Here is a 24,200-nt window from a genome sequence, read left to right on the forward strand (position 1 = left end):
TAAAATTATTTGATGGCATCATTTAACCCATTCTGTGTGGGAATGAAGTCTGGAGTTTATAATAGGATGGGACAAAACCCCAATACACATCCTGCACCTTGAGCTCTGTACATGTATTCTGTGTCCACAGAAATTTCCCCAACAATGGATGGATAGCAAGAACTGCTTCCACTGCCCAGGCACACTGTGAAGTAATACAAAATCCTGCCATAAAGACACTCAGAATCTGTGTAGCAAATCTACCATACTATAATAGCACTAATTGTTAGGATTCAAACAGTAAAGATGCTACTGGAGCACTGCATATATTACAGTGGGCCATAGAACACCTCCTGGAGAAAAAAACACTGGGAAAACAGAACAAAACAGAAATCTTATCAGTCCTTCCACAGAAATAACATACTATCCCCGCGCGCCCAGGACCCGATGGACCCGCGATCGAACGGAAGACCCGGACAGGGATGGGAGCCAGGGCCCGCGCAGCCGGGGTAAGGCCTGCATTTAATTTTACACTTACCTCCGACGTCTCCCCCGCTGGCCACGAGGCAGTCTGCACCAGTCCTCTCCAGGGCTCGCAACTCGCCCCTTCCCAGACTAACATGCAATCAGGGGCAGGGAGCCCCAGAACAAATCAGGAGGCGACTCCAGGGGGTTTTAAACCCCAGCACCTCCTCCAGGCGCCACACGCCGAAGGTGCACGCCAAAGGGGCCTGCCCCTTTGTGCGCCCCTTTGTGCAGCCCCGTAGAGCACCTCCAGTTACAACCTGAGTTAACAGGCACTATCCCACTAGCAGCTATTTTTCTGGCAACGGTACTATTCTTCAGTGCTCAGGCTTACAACTCACCTGCCAGCGCTCACAGCACAGACCTGTACCCCACTTTACTCACAGCTCACAGGATATCCTCAGGCCCACTGCCTCAACCCACTTATCGCCACGATACAAAGATGCATACTTTCCCCATCCCCATTATCAGTAATCACTTCAGAAACTGCATCAAACCCAACACCTCTCTCACCATACAACAGAAGAGGCTGATTCCCATTATGACTTCTCCACTTACGCAACTACTTGGCCTCTCTCTTTTCACTCTAACCCTGTTCAATGCCCAATCTCTCACGAAAAAAACCCACATCATCAACGATTACCTACTGGACGTCAATCCTGACATATGTGCAATCACTGAAACATGGCTGAAACCCACTGACATAGCCTTAACCCACCAACTGCCCATACATCTTTACGATATATTCTTAATTCCCAGACTTAAAAAAAGGGGTGGAGGCTTACTTCTAGCGGCCAGGAAAGATCTAAGATTAGCCCTCCATATCACTAACTCAACTTCTAAACTTGAATTCACCATCTTCAGGTCCAAACACCTTCAAATATGCTTAATCTACGCCCCCCCCCCCCCCCTGGGCTCCTAGATTCAGACCCTTCCCCTCTTATCGAAAGCATCACAAAACATATCAACACCGATTCCCCAGCCATAATCCTGGGAGACTTCAACGTACACGTCGACGCTACCCCTCAATCCCCCAATTGCGAATTACTACTCTCCACTCTTAGTCACATGGGCTTTAAACAATCATCAATAGTCCCACCCACAAAGCAGGACACACTCTGGATTTAATGTTCTTAAATGGAAGGCCTCAATATCGCCGCTAAACCTAAATGCTTACCTGTTCCTTGGTCTGACCACTGGATGATCTCTACTACTCATGAAACCACCGATCTCCCATCCCACTCCCTCACAAAAACAACAGTTCAAATCAGGAAACCATGTACCATGGACAAACTCAGTTCCCACCTCTCCAAAGAACTAACCCAGCTCGATCTCTCAGATGCAACTGCAACCACTACTTCTTGGTTCAACATTACTAACAAAGTGGCAGAGCAAACCTGCCCCATAACTACGAAAACAATACACCGGAACCCTGATAACAGGAAACCCTGGTTCACATCAGAATTGAAGACCCTCAAGCAGGAACTAAGAAGCAAAGAACACAGATGGTGAAAAAAACCCTCCACTATGACACTGACCGCGTACAAATCACTCATGCATCGCTACAGGAACACTATCCTCAGAACAAAGAGATTTCTTCGCCAAAAAAATACATCACTTCATCTTTGACTCCAAAGCCCTATTCTCATACGTCTCTGCTCTCACTAAACCGTCTCCTCCTACTATCCCGGATGACCAAGCACTAAGCAAAGCCGCAGAACGTGCTACCTACGTCAAGAAAAAAATCACCAATCTGATCACCCCTCTGATCTCAACCAATCGCCAGTCCCCTCCACTTCCCACCTCATCAATCCTCTGTGATTCAAGATTCGAAATTTTTGAGCCTACATCATCTCTGGAGATAGAAAACATCCTCAAGAAACTCAAAACCATCCTCTCACCCATCAGACCAGATCCCGTCAAATCTACTCATCTCCATCCCTAAAACCATCGCTAAGCCCATTGCCGAAATCATAAATTGCTCCTTATCACAAGGGCTAGTACCAGACCCTCTAAAGCTCACCACTCTCAAACCCCTTTTAACAAAAACCAAATCTATCGGCAGCTGATCCTGCAAACGTCCACCCTATAGCCAACTTACCATTTATTGCCAAACTCTTGGAAAAAATCGTCAACAAGCAACTCACAGAATACCTTGAGGAACACAAGATCCTCGCCCCTTCCCAGTTCGGTTTCCGCAAATCTTTGAACACCGAATCCCTATTAATCTCACTAACAGACACCATCCTCCTGGGCCTAGAAAATAGACAACCGTTTCTTCTCGCCCTTTTAGATTTATCGGCAGCCTTTGACACAGTTAACCACTCAATACTCCTTGACCGCCTAGCAGACATAGGCATCACCGGAATGGCCCTCAGCTGGTTTAAATCTTTCCTAAGCAACAGGTTTTTCAAGGTCAGAATTAACAGCAAAGAATCCCACCCGGTCAGCTCCACTCTGGTGTCCCCCAAGGTTTGTCTCTTTCCCCAACCCTTTTCAACATCTACCTCCTCCCGCTCTGTAGCTTACTTGCAAACCTAAAGCTAACTCACTATGGGGTAGATTTTCAAAAACCGCGAATAGGCGTACTTTTGTTGGCGCTCCAGGCGCAAACAAAAGTACGCTGGATTTCAGTAGATAAGCGCGTAGCCGCTGAAATCCGGGATCGGCGCGCGCAAAACTATCGATTTCGTATAGCCGGCGCGCGCCAAGCCGCGCAGCCTACCCCCGTTCCCTCCGAGGCCGCTCCGAAATCGGAGCGGCCTCGGAGGGAACTTTCTTTTGCCTTCCCCTCACCTTCCCCTCCCTTCCCCTACCTAACCCACCCGCCCGGCCCTGTCTAAAACCCCCCCTTACCTTTGTTGGGGGATTTACGCCTCCCGGAGGGAGAAGTAAATCCCCGCGTGTCAGCGGGCCGCTAGCGCACTGGGACGTGATCTGGGGGCGGGTCCGGAGGGCACGGCCATGCCCCCGGGCCGCCCCGGGCCGTAGCCATGCCCCCGGGCCCGCCCCCGGAACGCTCCCGACACGCCCCGAAAACGCCGCGCGGTTCGGGCCCGCCCCCGACACGCCCCCTCCGAAAACCCCGGGACTTACGCGAGTCCCGGGGCTCTGCGCGCGCCGGTAGGCCTATGTAAAATAGGCTTACCGGTGCACAGGGCCCTGCTCGCCTAAATCCGCCCGGATTTGGGCGGATTTAGGCGAGCAGGGCTCTTAAAATCCGCCCCTATATCTACGCCGACGACGTTCAAATACTCATCCCGATCACAGAGTCCCTCACCAAAACCCTCAGCTTCTGGAACAGCTGCCTTCAGTCAATCAGCCACCTTCTCACCAGCCTTAATTTAGTTCTAAACACCAACAAGACGGAGATCCTCATCGTCTCCCAGGACGACAGCTACGGATGAACCAACATCCTACCTTCATCCCAATTAAGTCTCTCCCAACAAGTGAGAGACCTGTGTGTCATCCTGGACAACCACCTAAACCTTAAAAAATTCGTTAACAATACCACTAAGGAATGTTTCTTTAAACTTCAAGTCCTAAAAAAATTGAGACCCCTCCTCCACTTTCAAGACTACCGCACAGTACTCCAATCCATCAAATTTTCAAAAATGGACTATTGCAACTCCCTCCTCCTCGGACTACCAGCCAACCACATCAGACCCCTGCAGATGGTACAGAACTCGGCCGCTAGGATCTTGACCAACACCAACATAAGAGAACACATTACCCCTATCCTTCAGAACCTCCATTGGCTACCTATCAAATTCAGAATACTCTACAAAGTCCTAATGACAATCCACAAAGCCCTTCACAATCTTTCTCCTCTCGATTTCAAGATCCCTTTGCGGTCCCATTCCTCCTCCAGACCTGTGAGAAGCGCCTACAAAGGCACTCTATACTCCCCCCCAGCCAAGACCTCTCTAAGGAAACGCGCTCTATTGACAGCCGGTCCCCCTCAATGGAATGCTCTCCCCCCGGACCTTCGTCAAGAACCATGCCCACTGACTTTCAAAAAAAAAAGCTCAAAACATGGCTATTCAGCCTAGCTTTTCCCCATGCTGACGATCATTAAAGACGCTTAAAGACGATTAATACTTGTTTAATGACGCTTAATGGTGAACACTGACGTTTATTATACGTTTAAGGATGACAGTTTAATGTACACTCACGAGTCTATTTTATAATTATAAAAAGAAAAGATTATAATTATTATAAAAGAAAGAACATAACAGGTCATAATTGGGATCCATGATCCCTCCTTACTCTATATTTTAGCCTGTTCCTCTCCTTTCGTCCTAACAGCTCTTCCTCTCCTCCCCACTTCTTCTCTCTACCCTTTCCCTTGTCCCTCTTACACCCGGTGTCATATACGCCAAAGTATCCCGAACTACTCTACTTCGGTATGAAAGTTAAGATTTACGGATTATGTGAATGTTTACTATTAATTAGGGATGTGAATCGTTTTAGGACGATTAAAATTATCGTCCGATAATTTTAATATCGTCTTAAACCGTTATGGAACACAATACAATAGAGATTCTAACGATTTATCGTTATAAATCGTTAGAATCATGAGCCGGCACACTAAAACCCGCTAAAACCCATCCCCGACCCTTTAAATTAAATCCCCCACCCTCCCGCACCCCCCCCAAATAACTTAAACATTTCCTTGCCAAATCCTACCTCCTTCAATCCCCCACCCTCCCGAACCCCCCCCCCCCAAATGACGTAAATTACCTGGGGGTCCGGAACGGCAGCGGTCCGGAACGGGCTCCTGCTACTGAATCTTGTTGTCTTCGGCCGGCCCCCCCCAAGCTGGCCAAAAGTTCCTGGAGGTCCAGCGGGGGTCAGGGAGGTGCCGGAACCCTCGCTGAACGACCTCCTGCAGTCGATCTCCTGCCGGCGCCATTTTCCGTACGGAAAACGATTCGCGGCGGGAAATCGCTCCCTGACCCCCGCTGGACCTCCAGGAACTTTTGGCCAGCTTGGGGGGGGCCTCCTGACCCCCACAAGACTTGCCAAAAGTCCAGCGGGGGTCCGGAAGGACCTCCTGCCGTCGAATCCTGTTGGTCTATGGCCGCCGCCATTTTTCGGCGCCATTTTGGAAAATGGCGCCGGCCGAAGACAACAAGATTCAGTAGCAGGAGCCCGTTCCGGACCGCTGCCGTTCCGGACCGCCGCTGGACCACCAGGTAATTTAAGTCATTTGGGGGGGGTTCGGGAGGGTGGGGGATTTAATTTAAAGGGTCGGGGGTGGGTTTTAGCGGGTTTTAACGATTTTAACGATATATCACGATATTTTACCCCCCCAAACGGCAACAATACGATTCCCTCCCCCTCCCAGCCGAAATCGATCATTAAGACGATCGAGGACACGATTCACATCTCTACTATTAATGCTTTAAAGTTATCATGCCAATGTTCTTTAGGATCCCTTTATGCTATATCCGTATTTGTCCATAAGTTTGCATATTTATATTCTATTGTTATTGTTTTTTGTTAGCGAAGGTTCTATTGTATTATATTCTATCAGACGCTTTGTTTTAATGTAACACCGTTGCCGCGAATGTTCTGTTGTATTGTAAACCAATATGATTTGTATATTATACAAGAATGTCGGTATATAAGAATTCAAAATAAATAAAGAATTTATAATTTGTTTGTTACTTCTATCTCTGAATCTACTGTTAATTTCTTGAACTATCATTATGGTTGGCGTTACACCTGATTGTTATATTAGTAGTTTGTATTTACCCCAGTTATTTATCTTCATGGACCCCAGTTACATTTTCCCCTGTTCCATGTAATGCTCTTATGCAACGTATATAACTACTGTTTTAATGTAAACCGACGTGATATGTATTTGCTACATGAACGCCGGTATAGAAAAACTCAAAATAAATAAATAAATAATCTCACTAAGGCTATGTATGCAAAATTCAGACCTTCATGAAATACAGAATGAGTGAACACAAATTAGAAATATGCATACAAAAACTGAAATGGAAATCTCGAGAAGCCAGATTTCGCATGCAATGCAACACTGGAGAAATAGAAACAGAAAGGCATTTCCTTTACTACTGAGCAAAATAAAAAAAATAATAGATAAGAAATACATAATTCAAAAACTGACATAGTCCAATCACTAAACCAAAAATAAAATGCTTTTTTCTGTCTTTGTTGTTTGGTAATCTTATTTTTCTAATTGTGTTGATTCCAGTATCTCTTACTCTTTCCTTTTGCCTGTCTTCTCCTAAGAACTTTAGGGTGACCTTTCCATTTTCCTTTTCTCCCCTCCTTTCTTTTTCACTTTCTCCCCTACATCTGTCTTTGAGATTAATCTTTTACTTTCATCTCTTTTCTGTTGCGCACCCCGTCTGTGCCCGGCCCGCACACGGGTCTGCTCACCTTGTTAGCTCCTCTGCAGATCACGGGTCGACCTCCCCAGCGGCAGCTGTGAGCTCCTCCAGGCCTCGGCGTCCCGCGGCGGCGGTCACCGGGCCTTCCACTGCGCACCAGGCCTCACGCCAGAATTCGGCATCCCCTCTGGCGTTGGCCAAGCCCCTACGTGCGCGCACCACCCGGCCTCTTGTAGGGCCAGGGGCGGGTCCTAGCTCCGTGGCGTGCCCTGATTGAACGTACGATATAAGGAAGTCCCTGCCGGAACTTCTTTGCCTTGGCAATCGGGTCGGCACTGTAACTGTACTAGTTTGCCTCTGTGTTCACAGTCTTGTTCCAGCGTCCTACTGTTTCAGCCTTGTTCCAGCATCCTACTGTTCCAGTCTTGTCCAGCATCCTTCTGTTCCAGCGTCCTTCTGTTTCAGCGTCTGTCTGTCCTGTCTCCCCAGGTAGTACCCTCGGACTGTCTCTCTGGTACTGACCTTGGCTTGCTCCTTGACCGTTCTGTTCACTGCCTGGATCCTGACCTCTGCCTGCCTTGTGACCTCATCTGACCTCTGGAACCTGACCCCTGCTTCGTTGACTACTCCTCGGACTGATCCTCGGATTCTGACCTCGGCTGCCATTGACCACTTCTCCTGATTCTGGCTTTGTCCTTTGCCTTGTCATCGCCTATGCTGTACTGGCCTTCTTTGCTCCTCCAGACCTAAAGCCTAGAGTCCGAACACACTCCCTTGCTGCTCGTGGGCACGCCTCTCTACTACCTCTCCGGGAGACCCTGCGAGGCCCACCTAAGTCCAAACGGCCCGGGTCCCTACGGGCTCCCAGTGGTGAAGCCCATCCTAGCCTCTATCTCCTCCTGTGGTCCGCCCCCTGGGGGCAGGTGCTTCCTGGACCCTACCAGGGAGCCGTTCTCCACTGCTCCAGGACAAGGGTCCACCTCCAAGTGCAACATTTTCTTCATTTCTTCTTTTGCCTCTAGCCACCCAGTTCTATTTCACCCTGCTGTCTCCCACCTCACCTTCGGGACCTCAGTCTCCCTTTTTCTCCTTTCACCAGTTTTCAAATTCCCACAGCCACCCCTAACTTCAGCCTTTGTCCTTACTCTCTCCTTCCCTAATCGCCTATTACCCCACTCCCCAGTCCCTTATTTCCAAACTCTGTTCTCACCCCCTTTCCAGTCCTCAACTACCTTCCTCTGCATCTAATCCCCTCATCAGTCCTAGCTCCTCCCTTGTTTTCATGCCCCCCCTGCCTCCTGCCCCTTTCTTCTATCATTTATCCTCACCCAGCCCCTCTATTACCACCTCCTCAGCCCCTTTCCCACGTTTTCTCCCCTTCCCAGGCCCATCCCTTTCATCTCTCTGAGCCTTCTATAGTGTCCCCATCTTTTTCCACTGCCTCTCACCCTTTCCCCAGTCTTCCAGGCCATGCACACCCCCCTTCAACTCTTCTTCCCCCTTCTCTGCCCTCTATCTCAAACTGTCATTCATACCCCCCAACCTATTTAATACCCTCCTGCTCATATCTACTCAATTGCCAAATTCTGTTTTACCCAGATCCCTGGTCAGCCTCCTCCATCCCTAAACCCATGCTCTGCTCCTCCCCCATTCTGAGTCCCCGTTCTCCCACCCAGTCCCCAAGTTGCTGTTCTTCCTCTGCTGTAACCCCAAGTCACCATTCGTCCTCTGCTGTACCCCCAAATCATCATGTCTCTGCTGTCCTATTCTTGCCCACTGTCGCACCCAATCCCATATTTCCCTCTGCTTTTTCTTCAGATCTCCCAGTCCCATTTTTCTTTGCTCCCTTTCATCACCTTCCTTTGAGTCCTTTCTTCTCCAGTTCTTAAGCCATCTCTCTCTTTTCCCTCATCCTCTTCCCAAGGAGCTCCAAAACTGTTTACTGCTCCTGCTGTTCTCTCCTCTCTTTTGATCTAGCATCTTTACCCATCTGGGCTGCTTCTCCTCCTGCCCAGTGCCTGTACCTTTACCTTTAACCAGATGGATGCTGTTCCTGCAGCCAGCACCTGCCTTTTCTATTCCTCTGCAACCATATGGTTTAAATGGCAGTATTTGAACCTTGCAGGACTCTCTATTTATGGAGGCCCCATGGTTCAGACAACTGCCATATGAACGGTGTGTCTGCAGAATGAATAAGAGAGATGTGAGGTCTGGCTTCAGGAACAGCATTCATCTGGTTAAAGGCACTGGTGCTGGGCAGGAGGAAGAGCAGCCAGGATGGATAGAGATGCCAGATCAAAGTGAGTGTGAAGGATCAGCAAAAGGTTAAGGCTGCTGTTCCCTTCTGGGCTAGACAGACTGTGCCTTATATCTAGTGGGGGAGGCAGGCATTGCCGCCCCTAAACTCTGCCCATGCCCTATTCAGGTTAGTCATGACCACGGTCCATGTGGCCTACTCCATTCCAATGCCTATGCAATAAAGCCTTCAAATTGACAAGTTGAAATTTTGAGCAATCCTGACGTTACTGTTACTTTCATGAAGAAGCTTGTTTGTGTTTTTATGTAGGTTTGCTCAGGAACTTGGTGTAAAAATTCAGAAAGATGCTAGAGACAATCCTTCATTTCCTAAAAAATTCAAAGTCAACAAGAAGGTGAAAGAAGATTCACTGGGAACAGAACAAAAATTGTTGGTTGTGCAGGTAAGTGAACCACACATTAGAGACTATGAAGAAGTAATGAGCTACATGCTTCATGTGGAATTGTTTTACATCAGAAATGATGATTCTTCTTCTATTGCTATAAGCCTTGAAATGCTCCCACCCCTCCGTTATACAAGGATCTAAACTTTTGCACTCTGTATTCTTAGAACAGTACCCAACCCTCTCCTGGAAGCACTCCTAACCATTCTGGTTTTCAGGATATCCACAATGAGTATGCATGAGATACATTTGCAATCATTGGAGATCCAGTGCATGCAAATCTGTCTCATACATATTCATTGTGGCAATCTTGAAACCTGGCTGGATAGGTGTGCCTCCAGGAGAGGCTAGAGGAACTCCATCTTAGAAAATATTTTTTTGAGAATAGTTTGGTTTTTTTTGGTAAATATGAGTCTAGATTCTGGGTAGCTACGCTTATTGAGGAATTGTAAGGGGCTCTCAATAGGTTCAATAGTGGTTTGAAGAACTTAGAGATACATTGGGGCACATGAAAAAAAATAGGTTTGTTTCCTCATATGTACATGGGTACCTCAAAAGTTTTAAGCTTCCCAAGTAGCAGAAGGTGAACCATGGTGTGAAATTTTACTTCAGTCCCAGGATGTAGTGGTTGAGACTTATCTATTTGGCAGGTGATTTTGGAAAATAATTAAGAATTTAGTGATTTTGGCATCCTGATAGTATTCCCTCTCAATGTCCTCAGATCTCTTATCATGCAGTCTCCCTGAACCTAGCTGGTGGGATCACTGGACTCAGAGGCTCTAAATGCTGTTTCAGCAACAGTGCAGGTTCAATCTATCCAGGGATCAGGGCCCTGATCGTTGAGGGAGGTGTCTGTGCCTCCTGCTTGGCTGTAGTAGGTGCTAACCATGGGATCATCAAGCTTACACTGGTGTTAGTTAAAGGGAAGACAACTTGACTGTAAAATCACTATTATGCTTTCCATGTAGGTTTATTCTACCTGTTGTATTTTGGTCCTCAACTAGCTGATGATTTTTTTGTGCTATTGTCTTCTCTCTCTCATAGTGGTGAGCAAGATACAAAATTTGATAGTTGAACTGAGTCAGAGCCAAAGTGAAGTATCTAGCTTGGCTTTAGGAGCCAAATACTTGTTGACCCAATTTAATTAGCATAGAAAAATATTTTTAAAAGGGTCTATATTAAAAAAAAAGCAGTGCTCCTAAAATTAGGCTTTTAAGGCCTGGATTTATCAAAATGCAGTAAGTATCACATGCAATAGCAAAAGGGGCGTGGTTTATGCAAATATTAATTTATCGCAATCTGCACTAGTTATCTATGCAAAGAGCTAAGTTAGTGCAAATTGCGATAACATTATCAGACTTTCTGATAGGAGCCAATCCTGTTGTATTTCCCACATATAACCACTGGAGGGAGAGAGAGAGAGAGACTGGCCATAATGTCATCTCCCTAGATAGGTATTTGTATCCCTATGGTAGGCCCACCTAGTAACTCTCTACCTGGGTAACAGATGTTACCCAGATAGAGAGTCCATCAAGCTAGGTTGAGAGAACATTGCCCAAATCTCATCTTGGAGTGAGTTTCCTCACTCCAAAGGTCATCAAATCTTCACAAGAGACCACTGTTCTGTTCGTACGTCTAACATTGAATGTCAAAGGGGCCCCTAACCCCCTACACTGATACCTAAACCTTACCTCGAGTTACTAGGTGGGCCTACCATAGGGATACAAATACCTATCTAGGGAGATGACATTATGGCCAGTCTCTCCCTCTCTCTTTCTCTCTCTTTTGAAGGCTAGTTGGATGCTCTCGGAGCTTGCGGTCACGGCAGCTAATGCAATTCAAAAAGGTGTTGTTAAAATAGGTGTTAAGTCTGTGCGATAGCTCTTCGCAGCCAGGCAAACCCAGCCCACCCCTCCTATTTTGCATCGCACCATACGATATGGTGCTATCGCATGCGTTAACGGGGCTTTTCGCATGCGCTAAGCCCTTAACGCATGCAAAAAAGCCTTAGCGCATTTTGAATAATGACCCCCTAAGTTAGGTGGCTATGTTCAGCCAAGCTTAGGGGCCTTTCAACTGAAAATTCATGTAAATGTAGGCCTGCTATTCATTTGCCTAGATCCAGTGAGGTACCTGAAGTATTTGTTACTCGGGGTGGATACTTCCTTTGGCAGCCCCTGAAGATTCACTTCTCCATCTCCTTCCATCCCCCATTATCGCCGGTTCCCCGCTCCCTCACACAGGCTCCCTCTTTTTCTTGCACATACTCTCACACACCCCTGCACACAGGCTCCCTCCATTTCTTTCTTCCTCACACATACACACCCCTTCACACAGGCTCCCTCTCTTACACAAAAACACGCACTCTCACTCCCATACACACACACACACACACACAATCCCATACACACATGCAAGCTCCCAATCTCTTACATACATACATACCCACACACATCCTCCCATACATACACATACACCTCACTTCCATACACATACATAGAGGCTCCCAATCTTTTACTTACATATGCACACACTCAGGTTTCCAATCTCTTACTCACATACATAAGCACACTCACATACCCCTTCCTCTCTCAATCACATAGGCTCATGTGCGGTCAGTCTGGGCCTCTCTCTCTTCAGCCTCAGGCGGGATGGACTCTGCCTGTCACTATCCGGCCACTATCTTCACTGTCTTCCACTGCGAGTGGGATGGATTCCGCTTGCAGCCCGGTGGCCTTGCTCTTCTGCCACAAACGGAGCCCATCCCGCTCTTGATTGCCAGCCTCCCTTTTCTTCTACCGCAAGAAGGATGGGCTCTGCCCGCTGCCATTGGCTTCCCTAGTCTTCGCTGCGAGCAGGATGGGCTTCATTTGCGACTGCTGACCTTCCTCTCAATGGCACCTGTCTCCTGGCTGGCACCCGGTGCAGATTTCCCCTCCCCCCCTTACTACGCCACTGCCTAGATCTAGGCTCCTAAATTAAGTACCTAGTTTTGAAAATCGGTGCTCAGCTCCTAACTTTGTTTCCCTAATCTAATTCCATTCCTGCAGCCACCTACTTTTTATGCTCCTAAATTTAGGCATTCAATCCTAATAAATTTTCAAAAGTACCAATTTAAGAGTCCAACACCAAAATTTAGGAGCCTAAATTCTTTGGAAACTGGCCTTATAAGGTCTTATTCAGAAATGATTTTTCCTTTTTCTCTGCCAGTGGAATACATCTTTATTGAAGAAGGCCTGAGACTATCTCCCCAGCAAGGGAACTAAGGAATAATTACTTTTCACTTTTATTATATCAAAATAACAAAAAATATAGGTATTTTAGTGTTAAAGTCCACACCTAACAGGGCATTTTATTGCTACCTTTAGCTTGGATTATTCCCAGGCTCCTTTCCTCACAGTCCTGTCCCACTATCTGGCCATTGGTTCTTCCTTCAGTCTTTTAAATTCAGTATTCTGTGGATACGTAGCTAAGAGCTCTGCAGCCCTTTGGTACTCAAAGTCCCATAAGCCATGGCTTTCCCAGGCCTAGCAGCTTAGTTTCTTTGGCTCTGTTCCCAGTTTGCTCTCTGTCCATAGTCCTAGACAATTTGTATCCTACAGCAGGTCAGCTGGCCTGGATTTACACGCAGGCACAGACGCCACTACTCTTCTGCAGGCCTCCAATTCCTTCCCTCCACTCCATGTATTCTGGGAGCCTGCAGGCCTCAGCCTCCTCCACCCCAACTTCACAGCTCCAGCTCCAGTACCAGCACTGTTGTTATCACAAGGAAGCAAGGAGGAACTGAGTAATCTTTCTGCCCTGGCAGGTTCCACCTCTTGTGTGGGAACTCACAGAGGGCAGGGAGATTTCAGTGCCTGTGATCACTGGGGCACAGGATTACTCAGTTCCTGTGGTAAGGGGTAGGGGATAGTACACCCCCTAGCACTGATAGTGCCTAGGAAAAAGCTATTATTGCGGCTCAGATATCTTTCTCTATAACAGTCTATTGGCTGACCTTTCTATACTCCTTGATTCCTGATACCTGTCACACAGCTATAGCCAGAAGGGGGCTCTAGACACTTCCTCTTTCCTGGAACTCTGCTCTTAGGGACCAAACAAATAATCTAGTGAGTTTATGCTGATTCATGCTGAAACATTATTTTTCGTAGGGGCTGTTTTCCAGCCAGAACTATGGTTAGCTTCTGCCCATACATATTATTCCTTCTTTCAGTGCAGGTCTGTTAACCGTGTCACAAGTCCCAATTCTTTTCTGACCTTTTTACATCTTTGATTATATTTATCTTGCCTCTTTTTTGTAGGGAAATGGGGGGTCTTTTCCATAGTTCTCTCTGTCTCTTCATGCCTTCTTTTCTTTTTTAACTTTCCTCATTTTTCTGGAGGGTGGCCAATGTAACCCCAATATTTAAAAAGGGCTCCAGGGGCGATTCGGGAAACTATAAACCAGTGAGCCTGACTTCAATGCCTGGAAAAATAGTGGAAACTATTCCAAAGATCAAAATCACAGAGCATATTGAAAGACATGGTTTAAAGGAACACAGTCAACATGGATTTACCCAAGGGAAGTCTTGCCTAACAAATCTGCTTCATTTTTATGAAGGGGTTAATAAACATGTGGATAAAGCTGAACCGGTAGATGTAGTGTATTTGGATTTTCAGAAGGCGTTTGACAAAATCCCTCATGAGAGGCTTCTAAGAAAACTAAAAAGTCATGGGATAGGAGGCGATGTCCTTTCGTAGATTACAAACTGGTTAAAAGACAGGAAACAGAGAGTAGGATAAAATGGTCTGTTTTCACAGTGGAAAAAGGAAAACAGTGGAATGCCTCAGGGATCTGTACTTGGACCAGTGATTTTCAATATATTTATAAATGATCTGGAAAAGAATACAATGAGTGAGGATATCAAATTTGCAGATGATACAAAATTATTCAGAGTAGTTAAATCACAAACGGATTGTGATAATTGCAGGAGGACCTTGCTAGACTGGAAAACTGGGCAGATGAAATTTAATGTGGACAAGTGCAAGGTGTTGTATATAGGGAAAAATAACCCTTGCTGTAGTTACATGATGTTAGGTTCCATATTAGAAGCTATCACCCAGGAAAAAGATCTAGGCATCATAATGGATAATACTTGTTGGATCAGTGTCTGCAGCAGTCAAAAAAGCAAACAGAATGTTAGGAATTATTAGGAAGGGAATGGTTAATAAAACTGAAAATGTCATAATGCCTCTGTATTGCTCCATGGTGAGACTGCACCTTGAATACTGTGTACAATTTTGGTCGCCACATCTCAAAAAAGATATAGTTGCGATGGAGAAGGTACAGAGAAAGGTGACCAAAATGATAAAGGGGATGGAACAGCTCCCCTATGAGGAAAGGCTGAATAGGTGTAAGGGCTGTTTAGCTTGGAGAAGAGACGGCTAAGGGGGGGGATATGATAGAGGTCTTCAAAATCATGAGATGTCTTGAACGAATAGATGTGAATTGGTTATTTACACTTTCGAATAATAGGAGGAGTCGGGAGGCACTCCATGAAGTTAGCAAGTAGCACATTTAAGACTAATTGGAGAAAATTATTTTTCACTCAACACACAATTAAGCTCTGGAATTTGTTGCCAGAGGATGTGGTTAGTGCAGTTAGTGTAGCTGGGTTTAAAAAAGGTTTGGATAAGTTCTTGGAGGAGAAGTCCATTAACTGCTATTAATCAAGTTGACTTAGGGAATGGACTTTGCTATTACTGGCATCAGTAGCATGGGATATTCTTAGTGTTTGGCTACTTGCCAGGTACTTGTAGCCTGGATTGGCCACTGTTGGAAATAGGATGCTGTGCTTGATACACCATATGTTCTTATGTTTTGTAATTTTCCAGACTCTTCCTTTCTGTCAAAACAGATCTCAATCTGTTTTGTGGGCCTACAATTCATCCACCTCGAGAATTCTTACTTGCAGCGTGCCACAGAGCTCTGTTTTTTCCCCAGTCCTCTTCAATGTCTACATCTGGCCAATCTGTGACCTTATCCAAAACTTCAATATCAATTGCCACTTGTTTGCTGATGACACCCAACTTAGCAACAGTATAGGAGCCAACCAAGCTACCATCATCTCCAATCTCAACAGCTGCTTCACAGCGGTAGCACAATAGCTCTATAACCATAAGCTCAAGTTTAACCCTGCTAAATCTGAACTCCTCTGGTTGAGTCGCCTCAGCCACCACCTTCTTGTTCAACCATCTGTATCAGAACCCTTCTCCAACCCAAAGATGCTGTCTGAGATGTAGGAGTCCAACTGGACCCTAATCTGTCAATGATCTCTCACATCAACAAAGTAGTGAGAACTAGAGATGAGCTTCGTTTTTCTGAGTCGGTTCGGGTTTCAGTTCGGGTGCTTCGTGGGAAAACTCGTTTTCCCACGGATCGTTTTTCGGCAAAAATGAAGCTGCAACCCGAACCCAAAACCGGAAAAACAAATTAAAAAAAAAAATCTGAATCAGAAAAAAAAACACCCCAACCCTTCAAATTTACTGTATTACAACCCCTCCACCATCCCGATCCCTCCCCAAGACTTACTAAAAGCCCTGGTGGTCCAGCAGGGTCCCACAAGCAATCTCTCCCTCTGGGCCGTCGGGCTGTCGGGCTTGCTACGAATTAAAATGGCGCCGATGGCCCTTTGCCCTTATGTCACAGGGGCTACCGGTGCCATTGGTCGTCCCCTGTCACCTGGTAAGAGCAATGGATGGCCGGCGCCATCTTGTGCTCCTTCCATGTGACAGGGGCCAACCAATGGCACCGGTAGCCCCTGTGACATAGTAAGGGCAAAGGCTATCAGCACCATTTTGAATACTGGCAGCTGACAGCCCGCGTGCAGGATACAGCTCCAGGACCCCCGCTGGACCACCAGGGACTTTTGGCAAGTCCCTGGTGGTCCTTTCCTCCTTTCCTGGAGCACTTTCCTGCACTCGGGCCGTCGGCTGCCAGTATTCAAAATGGCGCCGATAGATGGTGCGGGCCATCCAGTGCTCCTACCAAGTGACAGGGTCCGGCCAATGGCACGGATACCCTGTCACATGGTAAGGGCAAAGGGCCATCGGCACCATTTTGATTAGTGGCAGCCGATGGCCCAGGAGCGGGTGATCGCTCCAGGGACTCCCACTGGACCACCAGGTACCTGTAAAAAGTTTTTGGGGGGGTCGGGAGGGTGGGGGAAGCTAAGGTATTAGTTTTAAAGGGTCGGGTGGATTTTTTGTTTATAGGCTCGGGCGCAGCCAATAAACAAAACCACGATCGGGCCCGATGAAAAAAACCCCACATATGAATCGGAACCGGAATCCGAACCGATTCCGGTTCCGATTCACATCTCTAGAACATATACAGTACCTCTGGATACTCCATTTTAGGATGGAAACATTGAGGTAATTGATGAGGGCAGTAAGGAAAGGGGAGTTCCTTACCTCTCTAGATCTAGCAGAAGCATATCTGTTAGAGGACTATAAAATAATGAGCGGAGTGGAAAGAGTAAATGTGAATCGGTTTTTTACTCTTTCAAAAATTGCAAAGACTAGGGGACGTGCAATTAATTTACTAGGTAATATATTTAAGACAAATAGGAGAAAATATTTTTTTTACTTGATTCATAATTAAACTCTGGAATTAGTTGCCTGAGGATATTTATTTATTTATTTATTTATTTAGCATTTTTATATTACCGACGTTCTCGATACAAATATCAAATCAGGTCGGTTTACATAAAACAAAACAATCGCGGTGAGGCGTTACAATAAACGGAGTTTCAGAACATGAGAATAAATATTAAATAAACAACAGTGACTCATCAAATGACGAGAATCTATATAGTAAATAACATGTAATAAAATGGATAATGGTGTAAATAACTAACTTGAAATAAAATAAATAATAAATAGAATAGTATAAAATATATATGTAAAGACAACAGTAACTCGTTATGATACGTGAAACATGTAGCGAATAACTAAGAATAAATGATGTGTTAATTTGGGATATACAGGTATCAGGGACCAAAGTTTATGTGCCTGGTTATGAGTAATGCATGGGATATATGGTAAAAGTTGTGCATGGGATATATGGTAAAAGTAATGCATGGGATATATGGTAAAAGTAAAAGTAATGCATGGGATATATGGTAAAAGTAATGCATGGGATATATGGTAAAAGTTGTTAGAAAGCTGGGTTGAATAAAGGTTTGGACAAATTCCTGGAAGGAAAGTCCCTCAACCAAATTATCCCCATTTTAGTGTGGCTAATATTATGTGCATTATGAAAGTCTGCTGAAAATCCACTCAGCCAGATTCGGCCATACTTACTAGTCACGTAACCTCATTTTTTTACTCATGTAGATCCTGAGTACGTTTTTTAAATGTACTCTTATTCATTTAGCAAACACTGAATAATTCTTATTTAAAATCTCCTGTCAGCTATGTATTATATCACAAGTAATATTGTCATGTTTTTACTAAAACCTTTATGAAATGTATATGGTGCTATTGATTTCGTACTAATGCTGTCATTTTTAAGCAGGACTTCAACATTGACCTCAAAATCAAGGACACCAAAGTATTCAAAATGAAGGTGTTGAAAGTGGACTCGGAGAAGACTGATAAGAATGCCAGGTCTCCCAATGTGAACTCCCTTCCTGACACTGGGGCAGCTGTGACTAAGATAGTCCCATCAGCCATGCTGAAGGAGTCTAGCACCAGTTTGGATTACCCCAGGAATCCCAGCATCATGATTCCTCCAATCACTCCCAGCCGTTCTGCCATCCTTTCCAACGTGAGTGCAAGCCCTGTGACTGGAGCTGGAACAGCACGAAATAGTTACAGGTGAGGATGGAAGGGAAACTCTGGCCTTTTTTAATGCTTTCCAACCTACGGAATGTTGGAAATAATTATGTAAAAGGGATCGATGGCCTTCTATTTGTCTGTAGGATCAATAACTCTCCGAAAAAGGATGGAAATTCACAAAGTTAGCATGCAGGAAGAAAATATGAGTATTTTTGATGAGTTTGAAAAGCAGAAACACCAGGTCGGTATTTTCAGAGATCCGAGCCTCCCCCCAACCCCCCCTCAAAAATCCCCATTGCTTTCTATGGGAAACAGTTGGAATGCTGACAAGCGCTGTGTTCCAAATGCCCCCCCCCCCCCCAGCAGCACTTTGGGAGAGAGCAACAGAACCGGAGAGAAAATAAAAACAGGGAACATGACTGAAGCAACTGGCAAAGAGGCTGGAGCAAAAAGGCACTTCCAAAATACAGGCACACACCCCACCCCGACATACAGTACCCCCACACACATACTCCCCACAACCACACCCCCACTCTCACATTGTACACAGACACCACACACACATATACGCAAACACCCATTCACCATACACAGAAACACACATAACCCTCACCCCCCCCCCCCATACATATGCCCCAAACACATCTCACACATTCCTATATCCTTCCATCCATACACACACACACAGCTGCTCTCAGCATATCTACACCCCTCCACAGACAGAGGGAAAAATGACCATGCTTCTCAGTTCACTCCCTTCACACACACACACACACACACACACACGCCTGCACAACTACAGCCCCATCTACACACACACACAGCCATATTTCCAAAAACCTTACATCCCCCACAGCTCCCCTTACACACACAAGCCTGATACAAATTATTCTTCCACTGAATACCAGAAATATCAACCTTCCCAAACACGCAATCATCCCACAACATATATCCCAACACATACTACTGCTAGTTAACAGTTATATAGTACTTTTTGACATACACACACACACACACACACACACACACACACACTTACACCTCTCCAGATATACACACTCATACTCCCAAGATACCCCCACGCACACAACCCTTGAACACGCATCCAACTTGCACACAATCCACCCACCCACACACACACACAGCCCCCACCATGCGTAAATGTTAAAGGACAAAACAAGGGGTGCTTTAGGTGTGCTCCTGGGTGGCCCTTGGAAATACATGTGCACAAGTTGTTATTTTGTAAGCAGTATCCGCATATATGTGGCTAAACTTGTCCGTATGCTTTTGCACCTGCTAATTGAGTCGCACAATTGAAATCATGCTTATCTGTTGTCTTCGGTTTTTGGATGGGAGGTCCGGGTGAACTGGTGGGGGTTCAGGGTAACGTGCTGGACGGTCCGGGTGAACTGGTGGAGGTATTGGCAAACTGGCAATTCCCAGTAGGCGTGCAAGTATTTTCAGAAGCAGAGCATGTCGATGCTTTCTAAAATTGTGGTTTCACATATCAATGATGATGGTTATTATGTGCATCATACAGATATTGTGCAAGTAAAATATATGTGCCAGAGACTGTGCGAATGACTGCTGGTACTTAAGATGTTTAAAAAACTGTTAAAATCTGTCTTGTTCCAGCTCCCTCGCTGATGATGCTTGAACAGATTAAAGATGACAATTCAGATGTGCAGGACTGGCTCAGAATATATGTTACTTTTAATTGTATTTATTGTGCATGTCTACTTGTAAGCCACCTACAGCTGTTGTTACAGGCGGCATCTAAATATTTTTAAATAAATAAAGAGAGGTAGGCAAAGCATGCATTTCCCTGCATTACAAACATGTGTGGGCACTGAAATATATGTGCATACTGTCAGGGCAGAGACAGGCATGCACATGCTATAGCTTTACACATGCCTGCTTAAAAAAAACCTAATTTTCAGCAGTCTACATTAACTGTGCTTGTGCTTAAACGGAGATTACAATTCATCTTACAGAATATTGCAGATCAGTAATATTAATCTAATTAAGGGACAGATTATGCACAGGCAAAAAGCACATATTTTCTCATTTAACATATAGCTTGGGGGAGCCAAATGTGACATTCATTTGAGAATTTGTAGAATTTGAACAGTGCTGATGCCAACGCATTGACAGTCCAGACAAGTTCTACCCCACTGGCTGTTTGTGCTCCCGTTCTACAGTGGCTTCTGTAGAAAGAAAAATAGCTGCATACGCTTCTGTCTATTTGCACAGTTAAGATGTTGATGATGATTGCTAATTTGTATTCCTTTTTTTTTTTTCATTCTAGGGCTGATGAGAAAACTAAAAAGTATATTAACCCTTTCAAAAAAGTAGAGCTGCATTCTCCGGCGGGCCATTACAATCTAAACCCTGCAACACTGGTATATTCTATTATCTATTCCTGCGATACTCTAGATACACAGACACATTTATAATGAAATTTTAATATCTTCACTTGCTTTCTTGTTTGGTCATACAGGAGTGCATGTTGTGACTTTCTTACACAATGCTGTGTTACTTATAAAATGAGACAAGTGTATGTATATTTTACTGCATTCCATGATAATGTTCCACTTTAAACTGAGTTTGTACATAACAAAGTGTCATTTTATCTGTATCAGGAACTGTGATTTGCACTGGATGCCGTTTTTTTAGTTGCTGCTTATCTGAGGGGAAAGCGGAAGTGGGTTCTAGGCTTTTGCAGAACAAACTGGAGCACATCCCTTCTTATCCTAATGGAAGTAATAACTGAGCAAGAAAAGATCCTGTCTTACCTTATATTTTCTGAAATTAAACTGAAAATGGATCCTGAGATACAGGGTACAATTAATCTTATAGAGGGCAATTTTCAAAGGGATTTCTATGGGTAGAAAAAGTATTACCTGCATAAATTGGCTGTCTAAAAATTGTCCAATCATACGCAGGTAAAAGAAGGTGTGTGTAGCTCCATAAGGTGTGTACTCTTATCTGCATTGTACTGGATGCGTTTCCAGGGTGGGGTTAGATCAGGAGAGAGAACTAGGTGCATAGTGTTGTATTTTCAGAACTAGGTTCATAGTGTTGGATTTTCAGATGTTGCGTATGTTAACTGATATGAAGAGTTTTAAAAGTCAGCTAAAAACATGGCTGTTTATCAATGCATATTACCTTGTTTGAGAGAGAGAATTCACTGAGTTATGAACTGTAATGATGAGAGCTATATTTAGGTTGGAAATAAGAGAGATCAAATGTGATAACTTATGTTGTATTGATTATTGTGTTTGAGTTTATATTATTTTATTCCTTTTACGTTATTAGTTTATTTTATTTTAATTTTATAAATATTTACTTTTATTATCAATATTATGAATGTTATTTGTAAACCGTTGTGATCTAAAATATCTAAATAAAAAAAATAAATTAGGTGCATAGTATTGGCTAGAAAAAGTATCTGCAGCAAAAACAGGTGCAAAGCTCTAGAGGTACTTTTTTTGCACGTAAATAGCTTTAAACATGACCCCCATGGGACCAATTTCCAAAACTATGCGTTTTGATGCATGAAGAGTCCACTGCTATTTTACCCCCAGATTTTGCAACAGTTCTCCAAGGGATAAGCATGCGCAGACTTTCCCTTTCAAAAATGGCCCAGGACAAAGCACCTGCAGACATTTGTACCTGCATTTTCTGACTTAAAAAAAAAAGCACATATAGTTTTGAAAACACAAAACTATATTCACTGTAACATTCCCCACCCCTGGGAATGCCTCCAAAAGTACCTGAGTTGTGCAACAACATGCACACTGTTACCACATGCAGGATGAGCAGTTTTCAAATAGCCCTTTCACCTGTGTAAGTAGGGTAAATGGTTTCCTGTTTACAAGGGTAAATGGCTTGTGAAATTACCCTTATACTGTTTTTACAAGGAAAAGAGGGGCTTGAATCCACTTTACTTTGAAAAATCTAAGGGTCTCTCTCTCTCTCTATTTTCTCTGTGAAAACAGCAACTGAATGAATAATAACATATCCTAGCATATCTTTTTCTCAAAATAAACAAAAGGAAAGGACACAGAAATAGGTGACAATTCTTAAATCTGCAAAATGTTTTCACCCTATCCCCTATGGAATGGAGCATTATTTCTGAAAAGTCCAGTACTTATACGGCTTTGCTCCAGGTCACAAGGAATGATGTTTAAGAAGACTTTGGGAAAGGAAAGAGATCAGCATCATTTCCGAAATCCTAATTTTGCCTACTTTCAGAAAACATGATCTATGACAAGACTTCTTAGTGTTCTGTTATGATATCTTTTACAGAGAAAAGAAAGGTGTGCCTCAACAGCTAGACGTGGTTTCCAGGTCAATTAGAAAGATAGGTTAGATTCTTCGAGGACAAGCAGGATGATTGTCTTCACACATGGCAAAGACTTTCTTGGGCATCTACTTCTTTGTTGTTTCTTCATATATGAGTGACATCATCAGATGGAGCCCCAACATGGAAAACTTATGTCAAAGTTTCTATAACTTTGACTTGCCATACTGAGCATGCCCTTATACCAAGGGTGCACGCGGGGTCCCTCTTCAGTCTCCCTTTTTCACCAGAGCTGCAGCATTGTGGTTTGTGAGCTCACTTTTGGTCTTTTTGGCTTCTTTTGGAATACGTTCCATTTTTTTTTGCTTAACGCAATATTCTTCACCTGCATTTGACACCTGCTTTCTCTCAGTCCTTCCCGTAATGTTCCTAGTAAGGGTTTTCAATGTTTATTGGTAAGTTTCCTTTCGCGGTCGATTCCCCGCGGTGGCAGTACTTTGGTGCCCACCAGCCATCGTCGTATCAATTTTGATCTTGCTTCCTGTTTGTTTCATTCTGTCATGACCACATCCGGGTTTACACGATGCCCTCGGTGCCCTCAGACCATGTCCATTACTGATCCTCATGATGAGTGTGTCCTCTGTCTGGGGACATCACTTGACATCTAGGGTTGCCGCAAATGTGCCCAGATGACCCCGAAAGAAGGTCGTCTTCGTCTTGACAAGATGGAGCCTCTTTTCTGGTTGAAGAAGACCAAGCCATTGGCATCAGTGGTATCGGCATCGAAGGACCATGGAGCCACACTGATGGACACTGAGCCATCGACATCAATGGGACTATCGGTTCCATTGGTGCCATCGGATGATAGAAGCTCCAGAGATCAACCATCTTCGGCTCCTCCAGGCCGAGGTTCTCAGGTTACTCGTCATCGGCCTTGGCACCAGAGAAAGACTGTATCAAGCATCAAGGAAAGCTGAAGAGGCATCGGTCTCCATCCTTGCATAGTGCCGGGCATGGGGATGCACCAGCTCATGCTGTGATGCCCCTGAAGTGACCCTCTGCCAAGGAGTGCCAGTTCTGCATCTGTGCCAGGGGTCTGCAACGATCTCCAATGGTCCAGAGGCCAGTCGCCAATCCTCTCAGTTCCAAAGAGGATCTGGTCACCTCTCCTTCCTCCCAGTCGGTGTTGGGATTAGCAATGATGATGAGGAGCTTGAGCAGCAAGAACAGCTGACAGTCAAGCAGGCAATGTGGGACATCTGTCCCGCGGCACCAAAAGCATCGGAGCCGGCACTGTCCATCTTGGAGCCACTGTTGGAGCACCGAAGCCTCCCCCTGCCTAATACAGTGGTTGTGGCCAGTTCCTCGGAGAATGAAGCTCTGTATAGGCTGGCTGAGACGCCAAGGCCTGCAGCCTCCCACCGGTGCCTGTACCTCTGGACGAAGGCCAAGTCCCAGAGCCCCATCCCTTGTTGATGTCAGTGAGGATGAGGGCTCCTATGACTC

At 45.0% G+C, this 24,200-nt stretch overlaps 1 protein-coding gene across 9 annotated transcripts in view; it reads left to right on the top strand.

The window, feature by feature from the left end:
* CDKL2 (cyclin dependent kinase like 2) overlaps positions 1-24,200 on the top strand; it is a 207,751-nt gene that overhangs the window by 165,177 nt on the left and 18,374 nt on the right. For 8 of the 9 annotated variants that reach the window (XR_003856264.1, XM_029598291.1, XM_029598310.1 and 5 more), the window contains 3 exons: positions 9,436-9,568; positions 18,123-18,427; positions 20,697-20,790. Coding sequence is in view for 8 of the 9 variants with exons in the window: in XM_029598291.1 (XP_029454151.1) it covers positions 9,436-9,568; positions 18,123-18,427; positions 20,697-20,790 (532 nt within the window). In the remaining variant the exon portion in view is untranslated. The remainder of the gene's footprint in view (positions 1-9,435; positions 9,569-18,122; positions 18,428-20,696; positions 20,791-24,200) is intronic. The other variant, XM_029598340.1, reaches the window with a different exon arrangement.

Source organism: Rhinatrema bivittatum, chromosome 1 (genome assembly GCF_901001135.1).
Source record: "Rhinatrema bivittatum chromosome 1, aRhiBiv1.1, whole genome shotgun sequence".
Taxonomy (NCBI): domain Eukaryota; kingdom Metazoa; phylum Chordata; class Amphibia; order Gymnophiona; family Rhinatrematidae; genus Rhinatrema; species Rhinatrema bivittatum.